A 24,606-nucleotide genomic window follows, 5' to 3' on the forward strand; every position below is an offset into this window, starting at 1 on the left:
GCTACGCTACTAGTAGTTTAGATTCAGCCCGTGACAAAAAGCTGTCTAAGATGACAATTTGGACATCATTCAACAATCATAATTTCAGGCCGTAGCATCAGCTCAGCACCAAAATATAGGTCAAGAACTTGAGGTGATGGAAGATTGAAGGGCTGTACAAGTTTTTGCTCGTCTGTATTGTCGACAACATACGACCAGCGGTGACGATCGAATCTGACTGTCATGAGCACATCTACAAGCAGGAAAAGGCTTCCGCAGTAAATATACAGCCTTCTTATTTGGCCAAAAAGTGGCAGCTGTTGCTTCTCTAGGATGACTACATCGAACTTTTTGAAAACCAAGTTTTCCACCTCGGCAGAACCAACTTCCCACACTGGAATGCCAGGAGAGACAACTTTGCGCATGTATGAGCACAAGTCTTCTAGCTTCAGCTGCCTGGATCTTTTAGTCTGTATGCCACGGTCCACTTCTAAGTTGGAAAATTCGAAACTCTGCAGCAACTGGTGTCTTTCTGCGATAGACTTGCATATATTTCGAAAGTTTTGGTTGCGCTGTGCAATAGTTTTCATGTACTGGTGTTTGGCTTCATATCGCATGCACCAGTATTGCTTTAGTGGACCAAGTTCACTGATGAGCCGAGGGTAATGAATCAAGAAATGCAGTTTGGGTATTATTGCACCAGGGTAGAGAGCAGCAAATGAAGATAAAAAAAATCGTATTTCATCTTGCAGATATGCCAAATGGTCGTGAGGAATCTTGTCGGCAAATGTTATATCTGCAATGCTTCTCAGAAGTAGGTACACTTCCCAGTGCTCATTTTGTTTAGGAACAATATCTGCAAACATAAGAGAAAAAAATCTGAATAGGCACCACTTTTGAGAAGCTGTTCCCTTGTATGCACTTTGCCCATTAAGAAAGGATTTCACGACTTCTTCCGGTTTGTTCTTTTTGTCGTGAGCACCAAAAACGAATGTGCGGATACGATCAAGGTCTGAGTGCCTAATTACTCCAGAACGAAGCAGGCCTTGCAAAATGTGCCTTAATACATGTGGAATGGCTCCCTCCAGCACATCGTGCATCAAGTCCGGAGGCAGTTGCACTGTCACATCAAAATAGGCAACATCTGTGAGTGGAGATTCATCTTTAACGCCGTACAGTGCTGTGCCTAGCTGCCTATTTATTTTAGCACTTGCAACGTGGTTTTGGTGCAAGGGCAGATTTCGAACCTGAACATCACTCTCGTGAAAGGCAGTGTTGAACGCCGAGTTTGGTGAAGTACAAAATCTGCATGGACGACCACGGCTGAAAGAACACGTGAATCCGCCAAGTCGATTCATTGAAAGGTTATCACCGGAAAAGGCAACAAGAATCGCTCTCACCTTTACCGCAACAGAGTTCTTCCACAGAGTGAAACCAGTCATCCATAAAGCTGATACGTCATCTACAACTGGCTTCAAAATAACATTGATTCCGTGCTTGATGACAAGTCTATATGGTGCAACTAAAACTACATGGATAGAGCTGAGCTGTGATCTGTATTTGGCATGGATGTTTACCACGCTGAAATACACGACAAGGATTTTGTGAACACCCCGCTTTGACCCCAGCGGATTCACTATCTCCACTTCGTCGCTGTACAACACAAAAAAAAGCGTATACTGCGCGCCATCCTCGAGTAGTGCATGCAACTTTTCTTTGTATATGCAGCCATCCCTAAAATTATGCAGCGTTGGTGAAGGCGCTCCTGTTGAGAAATCTAGCTCTATGTGGTCGCGGAAGTTCTCAGAGGACATAAGATTTCGCATGACACCACTTATAGGAACAAACTGAAAAGTCTCACCAGCACCAAGATCACGCACTTCAGGCTTTACGTAGGGCAGGTGACGCTTGGCGAATTGCTCTCGCTTATATTTACTACTTGCTGCTTGAAAAATATCCTCTAAGAATTCACCAGCGAGTAACTTGCGCAGTTCGATTCCTGCCGACTCCATCGCGATGTTATTTTCAATGACAGAAGCGAATGTCCGAATTATGTCGAGAAAGGTAATCTTGAAGTCATTGAAAACACTTTCTGCCGTAGAGTGCGGTAGCTTGTGCACTTCTGCAACACGAAAAAAAAGTAAGCACAGCTGTTTTTTTATTTTCAGCACGAAGTCGTTGATTGTGGTCACTCGAGCAGTGGGAACAGAGACCGCATCGCATTCCGTGTTGATCATGTTCGACGAGCAACCAGATGAAAACATTTCACTGTGATCACCCACTGTGTCGTGCGCAGCGCAGCTTGTTGTGGCACGCACCGGTGGTTCTTCGAGGACTGTTGGTTCAACACCGGCTTCCTCTGCGTCATCCATGTCCATATATCGTCTGTGCACACGGTAAATGTGCCTTCGATAAGATTCGAACTCACTGTAGGTTTTCGCACACCCATCCACACCGCACATGATAGAAAATCTATTGTCGTGGCGATGGTCTCTTATGTGCCAGACGACTTTGCAGAGCTTCGTGGACGAGAACGCACATCTTGGGCATGAGTGTAACATGTTCACTCGCGGCAGTATTTGCGTACAGCCGCTGGGCGGTATTCTGGACTAAGTACGCCGACGGCTCACCATGATTACAGGTAGCTACATGGCAGACGTAACTGCAGTTCTATCCGTAGTTTTCACCAGCCGAACTGGGCCAGCATGGCTTACCATTTAGGACCAAAAAGTTGACAAGACGGCGGAGGGCGAAAAACATGAACCGGCAACACGTGGAAGCTCCGCATTCTTTGAGGGTTTTTGCACGGCCGGGCTAGACTGCACCTGGAAGGCGGGCGTCGTGGAGGAAGGGGGGGGGGGGTGGGTGGCAAGGGTGAGATATTTTCACTGACAATAAGGATAAGGAGTAGTTGCCTTTACACGGGAATTCATGTGCCGTCTTAGCTGCGGGTAGCGAGAGGGTACACATTCCTACACGTGTCTAGCAGCGCCGTGAATATTGGTCGATGCAGAAACGGTTTCTTTCAAAATCAAGTTCAAGATCTAGTGAAGGATTCGACGAAACACCGTCTGGCGAGGGGCATACGTGTCTTGCAAATAAACAAACACTCGCCAAATTTGCAACGATATACGTTGCAATTAGCGAGCGTTTGTTTATTTGCAAAACAAGTTCAAGATTTGAAAAAGCCACGCTAAACTGGACGGACATGCTTTTCGTGGAAGTACACTGTGCAGGTGGATTTCTTGGACCTGCCCTTCATCGTGCCCGAAATACAGGCTGCCCGTAGGGAAAGCGCATGGGTTGGTTTACTTCATGCCACGCACGTGCTTATTGTGACATTTCATTCGTAGGGCAAGTATTGAACTTCCTGAGAAGCTACGGCAACATAAGAGCGATGTCCCCAAGTTCCAGTGACAAAGAGTACGTTCGCGGACCACGGCATCTATTTTCACAATGCCGGCGTCGTCGAACAAGATGCAGCTTATTTAAACAGGTTTTCGCGAAATCCTGGCCTATCCAAGACAGTCAGTCAGTCAACAAACTTTTTACACATTCCCCTGAGGAGCTGACGTCTTTCAAGACGGCTGGTCGGCTGCGGGCGGCACCCACGTCGGTACAGGAAGGGCATGCCCCTTTCGCAAGGAGACAGCCAGTAACTTCAACCGGCTTAAGGTGCGCTGCTAATCGAGTGCGCTCAATATAATTTCGCTCATCATGAAGAATAGGCACGACCCCACGGCAGGAAGAAAAAGTACGCGAATCGTGGAATTTTTTCTTGCAGCTAAAAAAAAAGAAGAAAAGAAGTGGATATTTCAAGGGCTAGTTTTTCTTTGTTAGTCTTGATATTGCACCTAAGAACAACAAAACAAAACATTTGTTTACTCCTTACTTTGATTGGCGTCCCTCTGTTTCAAGTAAAGTCCATTAATTAAAGGACTGCACAGCAAGCATAACCGCAATTAGTCTCCTAACCATGGTTATAGAAATTAAACGGGTGATTCCACGGGAGATAAGGTAATAAACCGAACTGAAGTGAGATCGACAGGAATCTGAAAAGGATGTATCACATTTGATTGAGTATTTCATATTTTATGTATATAGCACCAAGCAGCCCGAAAAGGAACCCAGTTTTCTTTTAAACTGCATAATTTATGGGATCAAAAATATGGAACATATTCAATGCGGGGGACCAATTTCATCACCCGTCGTTCTCGACAGGTGATGAGGGTGTTATAAGCAAACATTACCGTTGAATTTTTTGTGTGAAATGTATGCGACAGAAACAGTAAAGTAACATTTATGAAACGTACTTGTAAAGCGAAGGAAACTATTTTTGAAAAATTTCTGAATATGCAACACTAAGTATAAATTGTTGTTGGGCGATTTGATTTAACGTCAGTAGGGTACATAATACCGCAAACTTGGAAAAAACACAGATTCTAGTAAATAAGTAGGAGGGAGCAGAAAGGTCGTGCGATAAACTTCTTTGTTTATTTGAAAGAACAGGCCACCAGATTACAAATCTCTGCGAATGCGTGCGTCAAAATCGGTAAACACTGGTCACATTCGCGTGTCAGAAAGCTGCAGCTCGTTTTGGTAAAGTAAAATAGTCGTATCAATAATGTAAGCTGTGCCTCTTTTCTTAATGTCAAACGCCCCCAATAGCTCGCACTAATGTTTCGTTGCTTCTGCCTATTATCTTGACCTCGCGAAGCCGAGGATCACATCTGCAGGCTATACCATGCGCAGGTAAATACGCATTTCTTTTATTCTTTAGAGATAAAGGATGCTCCCGAGTCGGTCGTTGAGACAGCGTCCTGTTTGGCCTACGTACGTATTCCCACACGACAGCGGTATTTATGCAACCGTCACGCATTTCACATAAGGTATGGTGTGCTTCTTCAGGCATCCAGGCATTTCTGTCAACGTGGCTGACCCACGGACACCGTCCAGCCAACTTGTGTGGTGCCGAGATTACGCCCACGTACCATGCTTATTCCAGCTCACAATCATCAAAAGGTAGCAAAGGTTTGCTTTTGCGTCCACGTCTGGTGATGATGTAAAAATTTGAACGACTCTCGAGTGCAACGATCCCGGCGGCGATACCAAATGTTTGTTTTGTCGAGAAGTGGGTGACACGTGTTATTGGTACCTACTTTACACAGTGTTTAGACTTGAGTGAATAGCCGTTTGTAGAAGAATTATTAAGATGCTCGCTTAGCCGAATGTTTACACACCGACACCAACTCGAACAATCAGCCATTTTTACACACCAACCCGGTTGCCCCACGTACACCCACCTCAGTTGTCTATTGGCACAATGGTCACAGTAACTTAGAGTGGTCTAGAGTGGCTATAGACCACTCTGGGCTCCGTGTTTCGGAGCACAAACCGAGATCTCAACCAAAAAGTGTCACTTTTTTTGGTCTAGTGAAATATGCCGATGGAATATGCATGCCGATTCGACGCTGCAGTGTACTGGTTTAATATGGCAGACAGTGTGCCATCTTAAGAAGCGGAGGTTGGGAATACTTTCTAAGAAGAATAATAAAACATTAATTGGACAACTGCAGATCGAGAAGACATACGCGCCCGATATGTTTGAACTCTTTAGTGTGATTCAGCGGTCCTCTGGATACCATTCAATTGTACGATATGCCGGGGCCATCCTGATTAAATGCGTCGCAGTGGTCTAGCTAAACTATATATGGTCATATCTCCGACGAGCTTTGTAAAGGCAGCCACCCGCCCCATTATTCTGTCAACTAACATGATTTTAATTAGAACTAACAGACAATGACTCCAAGAAATATATAGAGGGTGTTATTAGAAGTAATTGCAATGTACATGTAAAGAAAGAAAATGGCATGGAAAGATAGCAGTCCGCTGGTAGGGACCAAACCTGTGACCTTCGAATAACGCATGCGATGCTCCAGAGCAGGGGTTCGCAACCTGCGGCCCGCGAGGCACTACTATATATGTGGCCCCGGCAGGACGTCCACCCCCCCCTCTCCTTCTAACCTTATTTCTTCGTATACTTAAAGGACCAGGCAGTTTTGGCCTAAAATGCAATTTTTTTAGTAACCAATGTTTAATTGGAACCTCATGACGCGTGCTTAAAATAAACATGATTTTACAGTTTTTTTACATTATCCCTTTGCTCGCAAAGCCCCCCCCCCCCCTTCCATTTGGCCCGTCGCTGTGCCAACTTCTGCTCTAGAGCATCGCACGTGTCGAAGGTTCGGTCCCTGACTGCGGTAAGTTACCTTTTCGTCCACTTTTATTTCGTCAAACTTACATTGCAATAACTACGAATAACATTCCCTATACTATCTCTGGCATCATTGTCTGTTAGTCCTCATTAATATTCTGTCGAACAAAGAAAAACGAGCCGTTCAGTTTTCACTTCTTTCCTTCAGCCAATGTATGTATATCTTTCCTAACAGAACAACAAGACCTTGAAGCAACAAAAAAAATTTCTCACACAGGTTTTGATAGTGAATATTACCTACATGCAACACAATCACTCCATTAGAGTCTCTCTCGGAGTGAGACCGTGCGGAAGTGACATAATATCGCTTGTAGAATAAATGATGTTGACACCGGTGATTGTTTTGTCACGAACTCAATGGCCACGATAAATGAAATCTTAGCACTTCATTCACGTGCTCGGAGAACATATTCAAGTTCTCATCGAATGGCCGAGAGATAACAGAATTCTTTGCCTACATTATGCTTGAAGCAGTTTGTTTTTACGAGTGGCCTTGAAAACTGTGTCTCACACCTTTCAAAACAACACGTGGGGAGCTGCATCACACTATCTGAAATAACACAACCGCTGCTTAATTAGTATTGAGCGAAGTGGTAGCTGCACATGACTTCTGTCGTCGTAAATTCACGTTAAAACGGACGTGGCATCTGCCTACACGAGCGAGTCATGCAGCAGAGAATTAATATAAATTAATTAATTTGTGCGCTCGATGCACACAAATTGAATTGAGTTAGCTTCTTTGTGGTGGTCTTACTTATTTGTACCAATGTCCATCTGGTTAAGCGCATAATTGTAAGCTATATAAACATGGAAGGTGGTGGCGCGTTACAGTGTCGAACGTTAGGGGGGGGGGGGGGGCAGTGGTTTTCAGAATCGGAAAAGAAAGGAAAAGTGAACCCCGCAAATATTTGCCGCCAACTGCGACACCTGAGCAGTGGTTCACTGGGGAAGGGGGATAATAGACTAGAGTGGAGAGATGAAATGGGAATAAGAAAGCGAGAGAAGAGACCAGGAAAAAAAAAGGGGGGGGAGAACTTGTTCTCTTTTCATGCCCTTCTACTCACTCGCTGTCCCCAACTGGACCGGCATAATGAATAAAATGTTCTTTATTACCTTCGCATGCCAGCTACAGGTTTCAGACAGGACAAATTTCCGCTGCACAGAGCCAAATGGTCTTCAAGATTCAAAATTTTAACAACAGACAGCGTCGTTGTGATAGTTACCTTCAGGAGGCGCTGATTACTGAAACGCGGCAGGGGGCGCACACATCGACGGAAGCTGAGCCAGGCTAGGGTGGCTAGCCAGGCAAAGAGCAGGTTGTCGCAGTGTGAACGTGTCAGCAGCTTTCCTCCCGCGCCCACGTGCTTGTGTATTCATGGAGCCGCCGGAATTCCAATATTTGGTGTCATTTCAAGGCCGCAAGAAGATTATTTCTGCTCGTGGACCGACGGAGGCGGACATTTTGGAAGCCTTGAAGACGACAGACTTTGGCCATTCTTTGCAAGCATGCCGGATTGAGGTATGTTGTCTCTATCCTGAAGTGCATCGAATTGCATTGTGACAGTGGCCCAAACAGTACTGATTATATTCCGTTGTTAGCACGTGCTTCAACAGTTTTACCAAGCATGCGCTCGCGCTTTTCGAAGCGTGGGGCTTTTCTTGCCCTGCTCTCTCACTGGAGCTGTCGGCCCGCGAAGCGTGCACGTGGTCTCGGAGTTGCTGATGGGAGATGTAAACCAGGTTTAATCTCCGCTTCGGCGGCGCGCAACCACCCTTTGCTGGCATTCGCAGTGGTTGTGTTGCGATAATGTAATGGTGCGAATCGGCTATCGGGGTGGTTTTAAAAAAAAAGTGAAGAAATAAGTGTGGCCTCGTAACTGTGGCTCACTTCGGAGGTCAACTCAACAACACTGCACCGAGGATGGGGAAGTGGGAATGACAGATGTAGAGGATGAGAGGTGAAAATGGTAAAAAAAAATGCGCACTCGATCTGTCTCTCGGAGGCACGCACGAACTTTCATTAGCGGAAAGTGGGGCAGCGCGCTTGGTCATCCAGTTATCGAGCAGGCAATGCACCAAGACACGGCGTTGGTAAGATGAGTGGCCGTCGCTGAGTTCGTTTCCTGGTGTTCAAATTGAGCGAGATTGTTCACGAATAAAGGCATAGCTAGGATGTTAAGAGGTTAGGTATGTAAGGAGATCAGCAAAAAAAAGTAAGACTTTTGTACCGCACGTAAAACATGAAATCAATAAAATTGGACTACAAGAAAGACTTATTATCAATTTCGAAGGACATGGAATAGGCTAATTTCTGTGGTTACTGCATGTATCTTCCATAGTGAAAATAGCGTGGGTGCAGAAGCTGCTTGTTAGCATCGGCATGCGCAGGGTTCCCCTCTGAAGAGGGGGGCTGGGTGAAGGTTGCACGCCGGGCACGTTCTCTCCCCCCACCCCGAAATTTTTTTTCGCTCTGCCTACACAGAACAAAATGAACGTTTACCTGCCCGGTACCCACTATAGATCAGAAACGTGCCCTCCCCTCTGAAAAAGATATCTGCATACTACCCTGGCTGACTTTGCGCTGCCTTCTGAAACTCAGCACCCCTCTCCCTATTGTGTCAATGAGTGGGGCAAACATGGCGACCCCCTTCTACGTCTTAATTGACAATAGGGTGAGGGGCGGGGGGACCGCCAGCTGTGCTCCCAGGTATGCTCGTCAGAAACTGAAAATTCTCAAAGCTAGCGTAAAGTGTTGTGTGTGTGTGTGTGTGTGTGTGTGTGTGTGTGTGTGTGTGTGTGTGTGTGTGTGTGTGTGTGTGTGTGTGTGTGTGTGTGTGTGTGTGTGTGTGTGTGTGTGTGTGTGTGTGTGTGCGTGTGTGTGTGTGTGCGTGTGTGTGCGTGCGTGTGTGTGTGTGTGTGTGCGTGCGTGTGTGTGCGTGCGTGTGTGTGCGCGTGCGTGCGTGTGCGTGTGTGTATGTGTGCGTGCGTGCGTGCGTGCGTGCGTGCGCGCGCAGTCTTGTGTTCTGGATGCTTGTTCACCAATGCTGTACGTTTGCCCCACGGTCGGCATTTCTGTCTCGCAGGTGTCGTTAGGTGTGTTTAATGCTTTGTATTCTTTGATATATTGTGTTGCTTTGTGTAGTGAAATCATCAATAATTATTAGGTGTGTGAGTATTCAAATTACCAATGGAATAGCGACGGATCCTTTATCTCTATTTAGCTATTTCATTGCCGAAATGTGTGCACTCGAAACATTAATGGGCTATCAACACTGTATTTATTAGCGCATGATTTCGCTTCTGCAAAAAACTATGGTGTTGCCAAGCGGTGGTGTTGGATGTTGAAACACAGTTTGAATTTTAGCCATTTTTGTAAAGGTGATAGCTGCCAGGTAAAGCCAGCTACATAGGTCAGAGAAAGTGTTTCCCAGAAACAGTCTGGAAGATAGAAGTGCAGCATAGCGTTCTTGCAGAGTAATATGAGAAGCACGATCATAAGATCGACTTCGACATCGCTTCTGTTCTTGAAACAGAAAGGAATCTATGAAGGAGGCTCTTGTTCAAATGCTGTTACATTCAGAACACACCTGTAAACATGAACCGGTCGTTAGGAACAATTCCCTCTGTATACGTTCACAGCCTCCGATACGCGAGAGAAAGAGAAAGCAGGGGCCATTGTCAAACAAGACGGGGAGATGCTTCCATGACCAATATAGTCATCTCCTTAGGAAAATACCGAATTGGTTCCGAAACGTCGAGATCTCTACGAACTTGGCTAGAGCCATTTCTAATTTCTAAATTGTGATACACTGTAGAAGAAAAGTTTGACGACAGAGATAACAACAGAGCTAAAAAATTTGCTTCAGCTTAGCGCACGCAAGAAATGCAGCCTAATAATTCCTTCAACGTGCGAAAATATAAGGCTCCATGGTCTATTGAATGAAGACTTGTGCCATTAGCGTATACAGTATTTTATAGATAGCAGATACTGTGAGTGTGGTTTTTCGTTGTAGCACAGTGATTATCTTCTGCTAGTACAGCAATCATTAAATGCTTTTGTTTATTTCTAATTGATGTTATGAAACAGTGAAATTTCACAAGTTTAATTGTCACTATTTCACAAATCTGAACTTACTGATACCGAATGTCCAGACGAGTAATTTACAATGCTCTTTACAATACATACATTAAGGGTTTCTCGACAATACACACGGCATCATGATAATAATAAAAAAAAACAGGACAAGTAAAGTGATTCTAGGGTGCTATTGAATATAACATTGGTAGTCTGCTTACTTCAGGTTCTGTGCCTATTGAGGTAACTTTATGGGAATTTGAACATCACATCTGAATCTCTTTCAGGTATACAACGTCCGACATGATGAATTTGTGGACCCACCAGCTGGCCATGTCTTCTCTGAGAAAGATAAAATCAGGCTTGTGTGCAGTGAAAACTTCTTAATGAGCTGCAGGTCAGTACCTAAATTTCAGGTGCCAAGTTTAATATTGCTTTTGGAAAACTGCATCACTTACTAGCCTCTGTTTTCAGCACAACTGACAAAGTGACAGCAGTGCATGAAGGTAGCCTGCCCAAGACCCTTGAAAGTAATGAGCAGTCACCTAGTCAGCAGCTTGCCTGCTGTGAAAATGATTATAGGCTACCACCTGTGCCCTTAGATATTAAGGATGCGATTGAAAGGACACAACCAGGAAAAGTGTCCAGTCACACTAAATCCCGCATTGTAGGGTGGATTGCAAATCATCTCATGACTATAACAGTGTAAGTATAGGCATGTATTTGCATGTGTTTAATTCAGTACAGGTTTTAAAGTTGCTCTTTTTTACAGCTATCCAGGAAGCCTCTACGAAGCAGCTGCAAAATCTCTCGTGTTGGAATATCCAGTGCTAAGGGACACTATTGGCACAGTGGCACAGGCTGGGTAAGCACTAAAGCAATGGCATTCCTATAACTTTATTGGGATGTCATACATGTTGGTGAGCTAGACTGCAGGTGCCCTTCAAGTTATTTTGTTCTTGGAGAGCATTCAAGAAGTTTCAACCCCATATTTATTACATTTGAATAATTGCCATGCATGTTCTTAGAGTCGTTTCATCGAACTCTGATAATGGCAGACATTAACTTGAGGGTTTGATAATAATCATCAACTAGGTGCCCATGGCCAATATATTCATATCATGCATTAATAAAGTTAAAAACTGGCCCTGGTTATAAGCTTTAACACCGGTTTAAGAGGATAAATACAGATGTAATGCATCGCTTCTGGGGATTGAATATTACCACTAATGGTATATGTAGTTTCTAATCACAGCTTGAATAGAGGCTCACACAAGCTCAGTTCTGCGACTGAAATGCCACGATCTTCGCCATGCCGCATGGCTCCAGCACATACATAAAATGCAGGAACCGGAGTTTGGAATGAGCAGATAAAGCTAAAATACAACAGATATGCTGATATTACTAGGAACAGCTAAATTTGCCAGGTATTGTCACCTGAATCTGCTTCTGCCCCATAGCAGGTTAAAAGCAGTGTATCAAGGTTCCCAAAGAATCATTTGCTTCAAAAGTGACCATGTTCAAAGAGGACAGTGTCCACTGTGCGGAAATTTGAAATAATAAAAAAAATTGTTGTTTCCAGGACTCATGGAAAGTCTCCTTGAAATACAAATTCGCATATATGAGGAAGTCTCTGTGCACAGTTCCAGCTGTTCAAGCAGCGAGAGCAGCTTACGGAAAACGCAAAGACTTAGAAGAAAGCACCAATACTAAGCGGCACTGCCATGTGGTAAGTGAAACGTCAAATGGACTGGTACATAGAACTCAACTATGAAGTCACTCTTATTTTATGTGTGAGCTACTGAAGTAAAACATTATTCATGTTTTTAACGATATAACCTCTTCATATCAACACATTAAGAAGCCAGGCAAGTTTTCAGGGCCATATTGACAGTTAAAGTATAGTAAATGCAAAATAAGACAAAATAAATTTGGTAAACAAAAAAATCATCTTATCTCCTATGGAGAACAAAACAACAACTTTCACAGTTTTCATGCAAGGCTCTATTATTTGAGTCAAGATGGTAACGCTCTATCAAACTTCTATGTGTCCCTGTATGTTTAAAACTCGGCGTTTCAGCAAGTGCCGCGGGCATGTTGCTCGATTCCTCATTCTTTTCTTCATTTTGTAGCTAGGTTCCCGACTTGGCTGATTCCATGCTCCTTGGTTAGCAAGTAGTAGATTTATTGCTCGGTATCAGCTTGTTATTGACATCATGCATCATTCCAGCTTTAAATATTGTGTTCTACATTTTGCACCATACTTATCACTGAAAGTGACTGACAATCCTTTGATTCAACTATTAAACTCGCATGAGTACTGAAATAAGTGGACAGGTGAAATCAAACTACTGCAGCTCAGTGAGCATGTGATGTGAAAGCTCCAACCAGCGATAATTAATGCCCTTTCAGTGGCCACCATAAACAATGCCCATATGCTATGCTTGGCTTCAATATCTGTCTGTCCTCTACATTAGAAAAGCTCCTTATTGCTCTTTATTTGTTGACTACACCATGTAACTATACATAAACCAATGTTTTTCCAGAAGCTTTTTAGAGGTGAACATTTTTTTTTGGGGGGGAGGCAAGATACATATTAGGTTCGAAATTTCAAGTTTTCAAACTTTCTTTTTATATGAAAGAACAAGCACTACTAACTAATATCTGGTCAAAGTTTTACATATATGACATACATATAAAGGCAACAACTCTTGTATTCTAACACCGACACCGCAGTTGGCAATATTTAAAATCAGTGTTACCTCTTCAGACTCCTTCTGATATAGGTAGGAGGCGTGGTTCACTGGTTTTACACACACATTTGCGATATGCTGGTTCACAAGGTGTAAATTTGGAAGTGGTGAAGTGCCGAGGTGGTCGACATTGGAGAGAATCATTGTGAGAACTTTGATATTAACATAATTTATGACACACTCGCAGAGCAAGATGGTATCAGTACACACTGCTTCAGTTCTCTTACGTAAGTCAACCCTGTAATTGAGTTCTCTACACATGTCCAGTTCAAAAAAATGCCAACATTCTTCAACTGAGCTAGCAAAAAGTTGAGTTTTCATGTCTGCCTATTTCATGTCATTTGTCGTGATCTTTCACTGTGCAGTACCATCTTTTTTTTGCTGATTAGATTGTAGATCTCTCCCAACATGTCGCTTCTCAGCATGATGAGGCTACAATTAATAGCCATATTGACTACATGGTGAAAGAAATCAAGCGGCCTATTCCTGACATGCAAAAACTCGGTGATTCTATGGAGCAGACAAGACCATCTAGACAGAAGTGGATGAAGGAAATGAGGCCATCAACAGCAGATGTGGTGCTGAAATACCCTGCTTTGGCAAAGGCTGAAATGGTGAGCAGAAACAGCTGTGGTTTTGATCCTGCTGCAGAAATGTATGTGAGAGAACTTAACAATGAGTTTTTTTATGTTATCGATAGTTGCAAATTTGTTGGTGATTCGGTACAATTTTTTTGTCGTTCTAGCTTCATGAGGAGTTCATTGCTCTCACTGGCGTTAACTTAGAAAAAAAGGTCCTGGAATTTATAAACCGGTATGGAGACCGGTGTTTTGAGCTTGCGAAGTGTCGTCGTTGCGCGAAGGAAGCTGTGAAAGCAATTGAAGAAGAAGTCGAGGCACTGGATGGTGACGAAAAGAAATGTACGTGTAGAAGCTTGCCAGCTTTTCCAGTTTTCCCAAATTTCCAAACTTTTATAAGTCATTTTCATAGGAGTATTACTGTCAATGCCCTTATATGTGAAAGTTTGATGTGCCTAAAAATATTTCGTCAACAGATCGCTTTGCCGTTGGCATTGTCGAGTTGCTGCCCATGCTCCTAAAGGAGCAGCCGCGATTTCTGCAGGGACCGGTGAGCTTATTTGCTTTACCTTTTTTTATATCAGCTAGTATACTTTTCATCAGTGATGCTGATTTTATGTATTACTCATTTTACAGGACACCTACCCTGCCCTTTCGCTGAAGGGCAAAAATGCCTCTGAAGCTACAAACATAGTTGCGAGCTTTGAAGGGCTTAGTGTAGAGGTGCTTGATGTAATTGCAGGTATGACGGCGCTTATGGAAATATACTGGATATTCGATGTCAAGTACAGTGGCGCCAACAAAAAAACATTCACTCTACTTGAACATTTCTGTGGCTTGCCGACAAGTGCAAAGCAGATGCCGCTAGTCATACGGCAAATATCATCGCTTGAAAAGGCAACTTAAGTTATGCCTACAGACGTGTGTTATCAATAAATGTTTTCATATAAAAATGCACTGTGTGGCATATTTCATTGCTCCCTGGCTTTTGGAACAATGCATTGTTTTGTTCCTGACAATGTCAGCCGCATAAACCTGTGGTTTTATACGGCCGTTGACACTCAGCAGTGAATTTGGAGGTGTGTTCGTAGTGTCTTTCATGATAATATATTTCGCAGTGTGGAACAGAACCAGGTGTTTTCCAAGAAAAAGTGCTAAATACCATGATGCAATACATTGGCAATTATTCTGATTTTATATGTATAGTGCATATCTATATTATTGGTATATATACCCGCATTTTCGTCGCATTCATTACAGCTACAATGTTCTCGGTAAAATATGGCCATCAGAATAATCAATTCAACTAACCTGGTGTGCACACAATTGTGTATTCGAAGAGTCTGTCGTACCTCCATACCAGCCGTAGCTAGTAAGAACGTAGCATCGATTACTAACATATTAGCTTCGTAACTTTGGAAGAAGGTAGTGGAACTTGCTACTTTTGGGTAGCAACGGCTTGTCACATATGTTACAACCATATTATAGTAATGGGAGTAGTAGTAACTATTGCTACATATGCCGTTACTAACAGGAAGTAGTAATGGCAAGGCCAGTAACAGTTACTACCCTTGTTGTTGCTACCTGCTGTTAGTAACAGCAACGGTAGTAAGGATTCCTACCCTTGCTTTTACTAGCTGCTGCTAGGAACGGCAAGAGTAGTAACAGTGACTACGCTTGCCGTTACTAACTCCCGTTACTAACAGGGTTGTAACATATGTGACAAACTGTTACTACCCAAAAGTAGCAAGTAGCACTACTTTTTTTTTAAGAGTGTACCGACAGTTTGAAGGCGCGTGTCTTGTCAGAGCTTTCCGCCTGTAGCTGTTAAAATTCTGTTCTTTAAAATTGCTACCTAGTTAAACAGCCAGCTCGAATCACCTTGCTGTGCACTTTCTGAGGTGTCCCTCTTCCCTCTTACCAGTATATAGCTATGCGAAATCGAAGGACAATAGCCTGAACCTTCGTACCAATCTCCTGTCCACAATATAATCGTTTCCCAACCCGTTCTGAATCGAGCTGCCGATAGAAGACGTCGCTTACAAACCTACGCTTCCAGACGCATCCGATTACTATGCGTTTCCTTTATACAGATGGCAACGCCAAGAAACTGTCCACCTGACCTCCTTTCAGACTATACACTACTTCGCATCCAGTAAGCACGAACGTAGCAATCATATCACTAGCGACGCGCGTTCTCCATTATACTATACGATCCAAACCAAAAGCAACGTCGGTTAGTGTCAGGCTCGCGTGTGCACAGAATGTCGGCCAACTGGCATCGCAATTCGGAGCACTCTCCGCGGGCCTGCCAGCAGAGGTACGGTGTAGGGCGGAGCATGTTCCTAGCAGTGGGCGCGCTGCCGGCGGTCTTCCTCCACGACTGGAACGAACGTGACCCACAATGGATGAAGCGCGGCAATGGCGGGGAACGAACACCTCTGCTGCCGGCCGCAACGGGCCGTGGCATTCAGACCACTAGCGTCGCGGCAAAGGCCGGCGTGCCTCGCTTGAATCCGTATTGGAGGCCAAAGGCAGTGAGGTTCGCGTTGGTTCGCGAGGGACAGATGAAACGAAGCCGGCCTCGCAGTCGACAGCATGCTGCTTATGATGGATCGCCCCGGTTTCTGTACCGTTCAAACTCTGACCTTGGCAGTGAGCTTACCGGCTGTAGATATGATCAGCACTTCTTTCGTCTTTTCTTTCCACACGTATTCCCCCCACACCCTCCCCCTTCATCTTCTTGTAAACGAAAAAGCAACCGAGTTCAGTGAATGGAGGGTATACCTGCAGCTTGCGCTTCGTGTCGGTGGAGGTCCCGCGCAGAAGTGGAGAACGCAGCTTTCGTGTCGATACATATTATGCAGCTGATCATGTGTAAGTTCTGTGCATGTCACGTCCATCTTTGTGACTGCAATGCTGCGCCCCTAAGCTCGTACGTAAGCCAGACGTGTGAATATGATACGCACAAAAGTGGTGTAGCTGATCTATCAAAACAGAAAGGTCCCGGCCACAAAACCGCCTTTAAGTGTGTGTTGCGTGAATGTGTGTGCGCGCGTGCGTGTGTGTAACCACTAACAAGCCAGGGAACATTAACTAACATCGTTTTCTTTTCTCCTCGTGTTATTACGCGCTTCCTGCTCCTCTGATTAAAACGAAAATGTTCGCTGTCAGACGTTTATTTTTTTTTCTTGTTGTTCACGAATTCAAAGTCTCAGGAGCACTTCGAAATAAGGAACCCCTTCCATAGTTAAGCTCTCCGGCTACAAGACGCTAGCTTTAGAACGTGAGGCGTCTTTCATCTTTACGCATGTTGCGCGTCAAGCGATCCCTTTCTTCTCCTGCACCGCAGCTTAGTGGCGAAAGTGGAACGCGTTGCTGCCGTTGCTTTATGAAGTATGTAGATATACCACATACATATAACTCCGTGAAGCTTTCATAGCGATGAGCCTCCTGTCGTCGGGACCTTTGCTCGATTGGGCAAGAAATCTGGCGAGGCTAGTACTTAGCGCAGAGCCTTCATTCACCGTCGAGCACCATCAGTCAACGTCGCCAATCCGCCTGCCGTAGCAGTTTCGCGAAAGGACGTCCCATACTTCACTGTCACCCTTTATGGGTCACAGGACGTGAACGGGAAAGCAGCGTATTCAGGGGGAACAGTGAAGTAAAAGGATCCGCCAGAATGTGCCTGGAGGACACTTTACCGTCGGGTCCACGTTGTCAAGAAATTGCCGTTTCATTAAACTTGAAGAGGGAAATAAGAACATTTATTTCACTTTGCAGGTCGGCGGACCCTTTAATCCTTCGCAGCCGGGCCGAGGTGGGAGTGGACTCTCTTGGTCCGTGCATCGGCTTTGACCCGGGCGGTACTCTTTCATTGTTCATGTTCCTGCAAACAGAAAGGAAACATGGATATCTTGCAAGAGGTCGCTCGTCACTGTGAGGTAATACTGTAAGGCAAAGTTTACTGCTTCTATTGACACTGGTATTCACGAGTTTCGCCTCTGGAGCCCTTGCGGAGTTTCCGCCACGTCATTATTTATAATATCCATGAAAAGAAGACTAGCTTTTAACGATCGCACCTACATATTCCTCGAGGTTTGACGACTGCGTGAGGAGCGAGTTAAGAGGTCATTACTGCACGAACGCTGATTGACAGGCTTCTCAACACATACCGTGAACGATGGAAAGAAGCACAATATATGAACGTTGTTATACTCAGCGTTTCGTTCACAAGGGTTGTTTCTTGTATTTTTTGGTTGTTTTTGTAGTGTTTATTTACGAGTGCGCGTCAAAAAAAAAAACAGTCTGCAGTTAAAGTAATCAACGCGACACAATACTTCTTGTAGCATACTTATGATACTTGTGCCCTATTGTAGGTCCATTGTATACGAGCATTTGTTTGCCCTTATGTTCTGGTTAATAATGTGATTATACGCCGCAACATATCCATTTCACTAGCAGAGTTTTTTTTTTTTGCTATATGGAAACAGCTTTAGCATTGGTTTAGAACTAATTTAATAAGCAGACACTGACGGGAGTTGAGGGTTCCATTAAGTCAATAAACAGCAAGTTCAAAAAAATATCACCTGAATCATTTCACGGCTGTGTTGTAAGAGCAACAGGAGCTGGATTACACATTCCAATATGAAAGCATACTATGGATGTTAGGATCACACAAACCAATTTTATGAATACATGGCACGCCGTCATGTAATGTCCACTTTCGCTTTCTGCTGGCACAGTTGCACTCTTAATACACCTTGCGAGTGTTAAGAGTGCACTTCCAATTGTTGAACACCTCCAGAAAACTAAGGGGCGCCTGTCCACAGCTTTTTCACGCGCGCACGCACGGAATTTGCATGGCGAAGTTGATGAACTTCCTCGCTCTTTTTTTTATTTCTTTAGGTTGGCTTCAGTCAGCGCGCTGCGCCGCCCTGGCGGTGGGAAAAGGACCGCACGTGGGTGACGGATTGCCAGCGATGCGGAGGAATGAAAATTCTGGTCTAACCCCATGAGGCCCCCGCGGGGCAACGAAGCTGCCTTCTCTCCTCCACTTCACCCTCCTCCCCTTCCTACCCTTTCCGGCCTAGCTCTCTTCGGTGTTCTGCGGAGACTCCTACGGTGAAACTATGCCGCTCGACTTTTCTTGCTCGAAGACCATGAATGATTTATGGTGTCGTACCTCGGCCCAGAGGTCCGGTTCTTGTTTGATCCTCTCCTTATACGCGTAACGTTTCTTTCTTTCAGTCGCCCATTGCAAGGCGACCGTACACTTTCTGCGTTGTATGTTTTCCCATCCACACGGAGAGAGAAAGAAGGGGAGAAAGAGAGAGAGAGTAAATGAAGAAGCGAGCCGGCATGAGACGGGCGGTGACAGAGGGTTCAGCCGGGAAAGCGTGAAGATAAAAATGTGAGAGCCCGGCGACAGGCGGTGTTTCGTGGGCTCTCTCGTCCGCTTAGCTGGCGGACTTATTTTGCCGCAGGCTCGCACGTGCCCTGACGCAGCACTTCTCGTCATCCATTTACTTTTTTCGCTCCCTGCCTTTTCTAGAAATTTATTCGGTGTGTCGTTGCTAATTTATGAATTCCGATCGAATTAGCACCCTGCGTCAACTTCCGCGACTTCCATAGTGGACTTTGAAGCTAGCCATCTGAAGCATTGAAGTACATGCATCTTAAACACGCTGCCTGTACTTTGCCTACCTTTCGCGGGGCAAAGTACGCGTGGGGGATAAGCGCGCTTCGGCGCACCGCGACGAGCTGGGCGCCGAGAGGAGGCGTCTTTCTTTTTCTTTCTCGAGTTTTCATATATGTAGATACGTATAAATATGCGGTGAATGACGGCGGCGGCGACGGCAAAAAGCAGCCGAGGCTGTCAATATCATTGCTTTCGCAATAAAACCACGAGAAGACAGGATATGGAGCGTCATATCCTGTCTGACATGCTCTTCTGTATTCTCTCATCTCTCTTCCTCGTTCTCAATTGCCCCACAATTCTTTCGTTAATGCACCAGGAAAGTTTCTTGTGTGTATCGTGCGTGTTCATTATTTATTCAATTTTTTTTTCAATAGCTGTAAAAATTTAGGCCTTATAAATGATCATCTTATCGATGTGTGGCTTTTCCTTGGAAAACCGTTTCTATATTGGTTGGTTTCTTGCTTGTATGCTTCATTGATTGACTTAATGATTGATTTATTGGTTGATCGATCGATTGTGCTTGAGCTATGTAAAAGAGCACGACCACTCATACGTCAAAGGACTGTGCAGTGCAGATAAAGAACGAAGAAAAGATTTGCATGTCTATTTTCGTATAGACGCATTTTATTGCAGGTTTTTCCAATTAGCAGGCCCCACCCAACACGCTCCCGCCTTGGCATTTATCCAGACAGTGTGCGGCGTCATGCCTGCAGCAGAGAGCAGAAAAAACAAAAACAATATACAGCTTAATGTCGATATCTGTTCCCCCACAGCACACACAATTCGCGTTCGCAAGCTTTCGGAATTATTTCCTCTTTATCCGCATTAACCTATATATAATACTGCGCAGGCATACTTGAACATGTGAGCTGGCATCAATTTCTTAATAGTATCTACACAAGGATGTGCGCGATTCGGGCGTATAGACAGTACTCTGCATGAGGAAGCCGCGACAACGTCGCATGTAATGCCATATTGTACGCGAATCTGAATCAACGGCATAGAATGAACGAGGGCGAATGAGGAAATACTATACCAGTGACCAGAGCTTGGGTGCTTGCGTGTGCTTGAAAACAGACATTGCGGGAATCTAAATACATGGGAATGCTTGCGAACATGTTCTTGAAGAGATCCACGAGGAACCTGCACGCAACGCTCGTGTTCCTCGGGCAACATGTATTGGCTCGAAAGATTTGCCAAAATATTCCGCCCCCGGTACAGAGATATAGCAACCTTAAACGAAGTTTCCGGATATTTTGGCTTGGGTTATCACCTGGCTTGATACTCCGTAGGTGTTAGGTAATGAATATGATATATGCAATGATCACATATAAACACAAATATTACGCACAGTCACACAAACACATGTATACCGAAAATAGTCATTCATAAAGTTCCGTTGAGAAGCGTGGTCCTCAAAAATTCAAACGGCACGTTGTGGCGCATCGCATAACTGCTGTCTTACCACGGCACGATGAATTGACCATTCAACGATACGCGTCCACTCGCACCTGAACGAATGGTTGCGTCATAACCCTTGTTCACGTCTACGGATAATTTTACAAAAGGAATACTGTTTAATGTGAAAACACATAAACAATACCATAAAAGGGGCACATGAAGGAAACAGGGAGATGGTGTGATAGACTACCGTAATTTCACACACACACACACACACACACACACACACACACACACACACACACACACACACACACACACACACACACACACACACACACACACACATATATATATATATATATATATATATATATATATATATATATATATATATATATATATATATATATATATATATATATATATATATATATATATATACCTTGTACTGCTTTCGTGATCACTCCATACTTTGTTTTCGCTATTTTATGAGTTATGCGAAGACCGATTTTATTTGGTCTTTCCAGTGAGCGTGGTGCATTTTCCTCGTCGTCATTAGCATCACCATCAACCTATATTAGTACATTGGAGATGAATGGCTCTGCAGCCAAACTCAAAATATCCAGTCACCCATGTGTTGGTGTCCCTTGAGGTTACATTACCCAGGTTAGAAACGCGCGAATCATTTTTTGCTCGTTTGTTATTTTAGGTGTCATAGCACTGTACAGGCCAATGTTTAATGGGAGACATTTTTTTTTTTCAGCTTGCGTACTTCCATGCCTGAGCAGTCCAAACTACGCATCAGGCACTGAAATAAACGCGGACGACTACTATCGGAAGACATATGGCCGACATTTCACGTTGTCTTCCCCGCTACTGTGCACCTTCGCGTTAGTTTGCTGGGCATCGACGGTTGAGCCGTCGCCACCGCAGAGCGCCAACTTGCGTCTCTTACGTCGCTTGCTCGGGGTTTGCATGAATAAGTCGTTACAGTCGCGACACCTTGCCAGCATACCATGGAGGCTCTGGATGGAAGAGGGTAATGCTGGATTGGCGTTTAATGCCGGCGCGTCACGTCAAAAAAAAAAAAAAAAATCGGGAGCGTGGGGTTTTTTCGCGCGGGGTCTCCGGGAACGCCCCCCTCCACGCGGCCCGAGCCCTTGTGCCCCGCAGTCGTTAGTGCGAGCGGCCTTTTCGCTCCTATATGATTACTCTGGCTGCCTCCCGTCTCTCTCTCTCAACCACCGTCCTCTTTCTGTGATTCCGCGTGCGCCGCGTGAAGGCTGCTGCTTGTATTCGCGGCCTTAAACATAGAGCACTGACCAACGATTCGTGTACGCTCAGGCCACGGTTCCACGACCTTGAAAAAAAGAGAAAAAAAAAAAAAAGAAGCTGCCCCACGCTTCCTCCGCATGCACCGCCTAAGCTATATACGGACCCATGCGCGTGAATGGTCCGTCGAAAATCCCGTGACCGGCTCGATATATACTATATACTCTGCTTTCTCTCGGTGCCTCTGTTTTATGCTTTGTGATATCTGACGTGTTTTTTTTTCCAGTTCTGCTTAAACCCGTGTGCTATCATTATTGCCGCGGAAGATGCGCGTGTTCGGGCGGTCATCGGGGAACGCCGCACTCTACGATCCTCCGCGCTCGCCTTCGCGATACAGGGAACGATCACGGTTCAGATGGCGGGCGCCTCGGTCCAAAAGCATTGCGACGTTGCGCAACAGCAGGCACGAAGGCCACGCAATCGTCACCTTATGTATATAGTTGCTCGCCCCGACACAGAAGGCATATACATAGTATACACACGCGAGGTTTAACGTCCCCAAAACCACCATATGATTATGAGAGACGCCGTAGGGGAGGGTTCCGGAGATTTCGACCACCTGGGGTTCTTTAACGTGCACCCAAATCTGAGCCAAGCCCCGATTTCAAAAAAAGACGAAACACGTACGTCGCTGCACATATGGAGCAAATACTCCACCGAGCAAGATTTGCGAACGTTCCACCGGAGGTGTTCCTATAGCAGTCTGTGTGGAGTGTTAAGCAAAGTAAGCGGGCAGGGGGAAGTCAGACAAAGTCTTCACATTGAATGACATGAGCGTTTTTTTTTTACTTTTGATGTCACTTCATTTCAGTTAGCGTAAAGCAACTCACGCTAAAAAGCAATCAAAATAATATTGATGTCATGCCGGATTTCTAAATGCTAAGAATTTCCTTTGCGTGCTGCAAGCACTTTTGGCGTCTACGTGTGAATCAATCAATCAATCTGTCTATCTATCTATCTATCTATCTATCTATCTATCTATCTATCTATCTATCTATCTATCTATCTATCTATCTATCTATCTATCTATCTACGACGTTTAGCTCTCCTGGCCGTTCGATAATGGTATCGATACCAAACTTGGTATATCGTAACATGACTGGATGGAGAACATACTTGACTAGTCATAACATAGAAATCCGGACATGTATCTCATGAATGTCATGAGTTATGTTTCATGGTCCTGAACACATGGGCACATGGACAACTTTAATGCGTGAGCGTTAAGAAAAACGTGACATCGGCAGCTTTGACCCGGCGAATCCAAAGAATAAGTGTCATGTAAAACAGTCGAAATCGAACCCAAGCATTTTAAGTGACAATAATGCATTCTACCACAGAGCTACGTCAGGTCTCTAAACAACTGTGCAACTATACACCCTAATGGTCGTAAAACGTCAGTTGTGGTTACAGTGTTGTATCCAATTTTATAAACATTACATATGTTTATCTTATCATGCAGCCGTCACGTCGGGTTAACGTCAGTTGTAGTTAGGTGCATGCGCTGAAGTTGATTTATGTATACCAGCGTTCAGGGCTGCCATCCTCGCGTGCGCCATCGCTTCATATCAGCTTATCACTTCTGGTGTTGCTGATGCGGGTGTTCCTGTTGGCATCGTTGCGCAAATGCAAATAACTGGATTTATAAACATCTGCAACTCTTCAACATATCTCTGTGCATGCAACATTCATACATATATCCAGCGTCATCTCATGACTTGTCCCTCAATAAAGAGATTACAACACGGTGATATATACGTGGGATCCGCTTTGTGTGTGTGTGTGTGTGTGTGTGTGTGTGCGTGCGCGCGCGCGCGCGCGTGTGTGTGCGTGTGTGTGTGTGTGTGTGTGTGTGTGTGTGTGTGTGTGTGTGTGTGTGTGTGTGTGTGTGTGTGTGTGTGTGTGTGTGTGTGTGTGTACCACGCCTTACGAGGTGACACGATCACTTCGTGTACATTCATGAGGCGTGCAAATATCGTGGGCTTACCAGACACGCCGAGTAAATTTACGTGCAAATGGCAACTATGCTTTGACGTAACGTCCGTACCCAGGTTACAACAGATACTTCAGTTTTACCGCCACAATATATAAAGGAAGGAAGGAAGCAGACAAAGGAAGAAGGCAGGGAGGTCAACCATAAATAGATCTGATTTGCTACCCTACACTGAAGGATTAGGGAAGAGGACAAGAAAAAGGAAAAAGGAAAGAAAAAAAGGGAGAGAGATACAGTAAATCCACTGCAGCGTGTAGGCGCTGTGCCGTGCTCCCTATACCGGACTGCAAAAACTAGGCGCCTTTTTCTTCGTACTATACAACCACCACCATTCCACGATACAATAAAGCATGCATACTGTATATTTATCTACCACAACGTAAACGTTTCAATTATCAACATATTATGGCGAGTTTCAAACTAAGGACGGCGACATCCAGTATATCTTAACTATCTATGTCATTGATTATTGTTGTCATATATAAATAAAACGCCCTTTCGTTAAGCAGCTTTGGTG

The 24,606-nt window shown here is 44.6% G+C and overlaps 2 protein-coding genes and 1 long non-coding RNA gene across 7 annotated transcripts in view; 2 read left to right on the forward strand and 1 right to left on the reverse strand.

Moving 5' to 3' along the window:
* The first annotated feature begins 2,853 nt into the window (after positions 1-2,853).
* On the forward strand, positions 2,854-11,197 carry LOC142814414 (uncharacterized). Its single transcript, XM_075893174.1, has 4 exons — positions 2,854-7,772; positions 10,616-10,725; positions 10,803-11,033; positions 11,101-11,197. The coding sequence occupies exons 1-4, from the start codon at positions 7,629-7,631 to the stop codon at positions 11,195-11,197; spliced, it is 582 nt and encodes a 193-aa protein (XP_075749289.1). The 5' UTR covers positions 2,854-7,628.
* On the forward strand, positions 11,187-14,614 carry LOC142814604 (uncharacterized). Its single transcript, XM_075893644.1, has 5 exons — positions 11,187-12,057; positions 13,471-13,695; positions 13,827-14,001; positions 14,136-14,209; positions 14,296-14,614. Exons 1-5 carry the CDS (start codon positions 11,950-11,952, stop codon positions 14,563-14,565), a joined length of 852 nt encoding a protein of 283 aa, XP_075749759.1. The 5' UTR covers positions 11,187-11,949; the 3' UTR covers positions 14,566-14,614.
* A 2,790-nt stretch (positions 14,615-17,404) lies between these two features.
* Positions 17,405-24,606, reverse strand: part of LOC142814606 (uncharacterized) — a 402,191-nt gene continuing 394,989 nt past the window's right edge. For all 5 annotated transcript variants that reach the window (XR_012894969.1, XR_012894967.1, XR_012894968.1 and 2 more), the window contains one exon: positions 17,405-17,548. This is a non-coding gene — a long non-coding RNA (uncharacterized LOC142814606). The remainder of the gene's footprint in view (positions 17,549-24,606) is intronic.

The sequence above is a fragment of the Rhipicephalus microplus genome, chromosome 4 (genome assembly GCF_043290135.1).
Source record: "Rhipicephalus microplus isolate Deutch F79 chromosome 4, USDA_Rmic, whole genome shotgun sequence".
NCBI lineage: Eukaryota > Metazoa > Arthropoda > Arachnida > Ixodida > Ixodidae > Rhipicephalus > Rhipicephalus microplus.

What these genes read in the sequence shown, in the direction of transcription:
- LOC142814414 (XM_075893174.1), top strand. Translation starts at nt 7,629, where the DNA reads ATGGAGCCGCCGGAATTCCAATATTTGGTGTCATTTCAAGGCCGCAAG. An exon ending in TGCAAGCATGCCGGATTGAG is followed by an intron (nt 7,773 to 10,615) that starts GTATGTTGTCTC and finishes AATCTCTTTCAG; the next exon opens with GTATACAACGTCCGACATGA. An exon ending in CATCTCATGACTATAACAGT is followed by an intron (nt 11,034 to 11,100) that starts GTAAGTATAGGC and finishes TCTTTTTTACAG; the next exon opens with CTATCCAGGAAGCCTCTACG.
- LOC142814604 (XM_075893644.1), top strand. Translation starts at nt 11,950, where the DNA reads ATGAGGAAGTCTCTGTGCACAGTTCCAGCTGTTCAAGCAGCGAGAGCA. An exon ending in CTAAGCGGCACTGCCATGTG is followed by an intron (nt 12,058 to 13,470) that starts GTAAGTGAAACG and finishes TTTGCTGATTAG; the next exon opens with ATTGTAGATCTCTCCCAACA. An exon ending in CTTTGGCAAAGGCTGAAATG is followed by an intron (nt 13,696 to 13,826) that starts GTGAGCAGAAAC and finishes TTGTCGTTCTAG; the next exon opens with CTTCATGAGGAGTTCATTGC.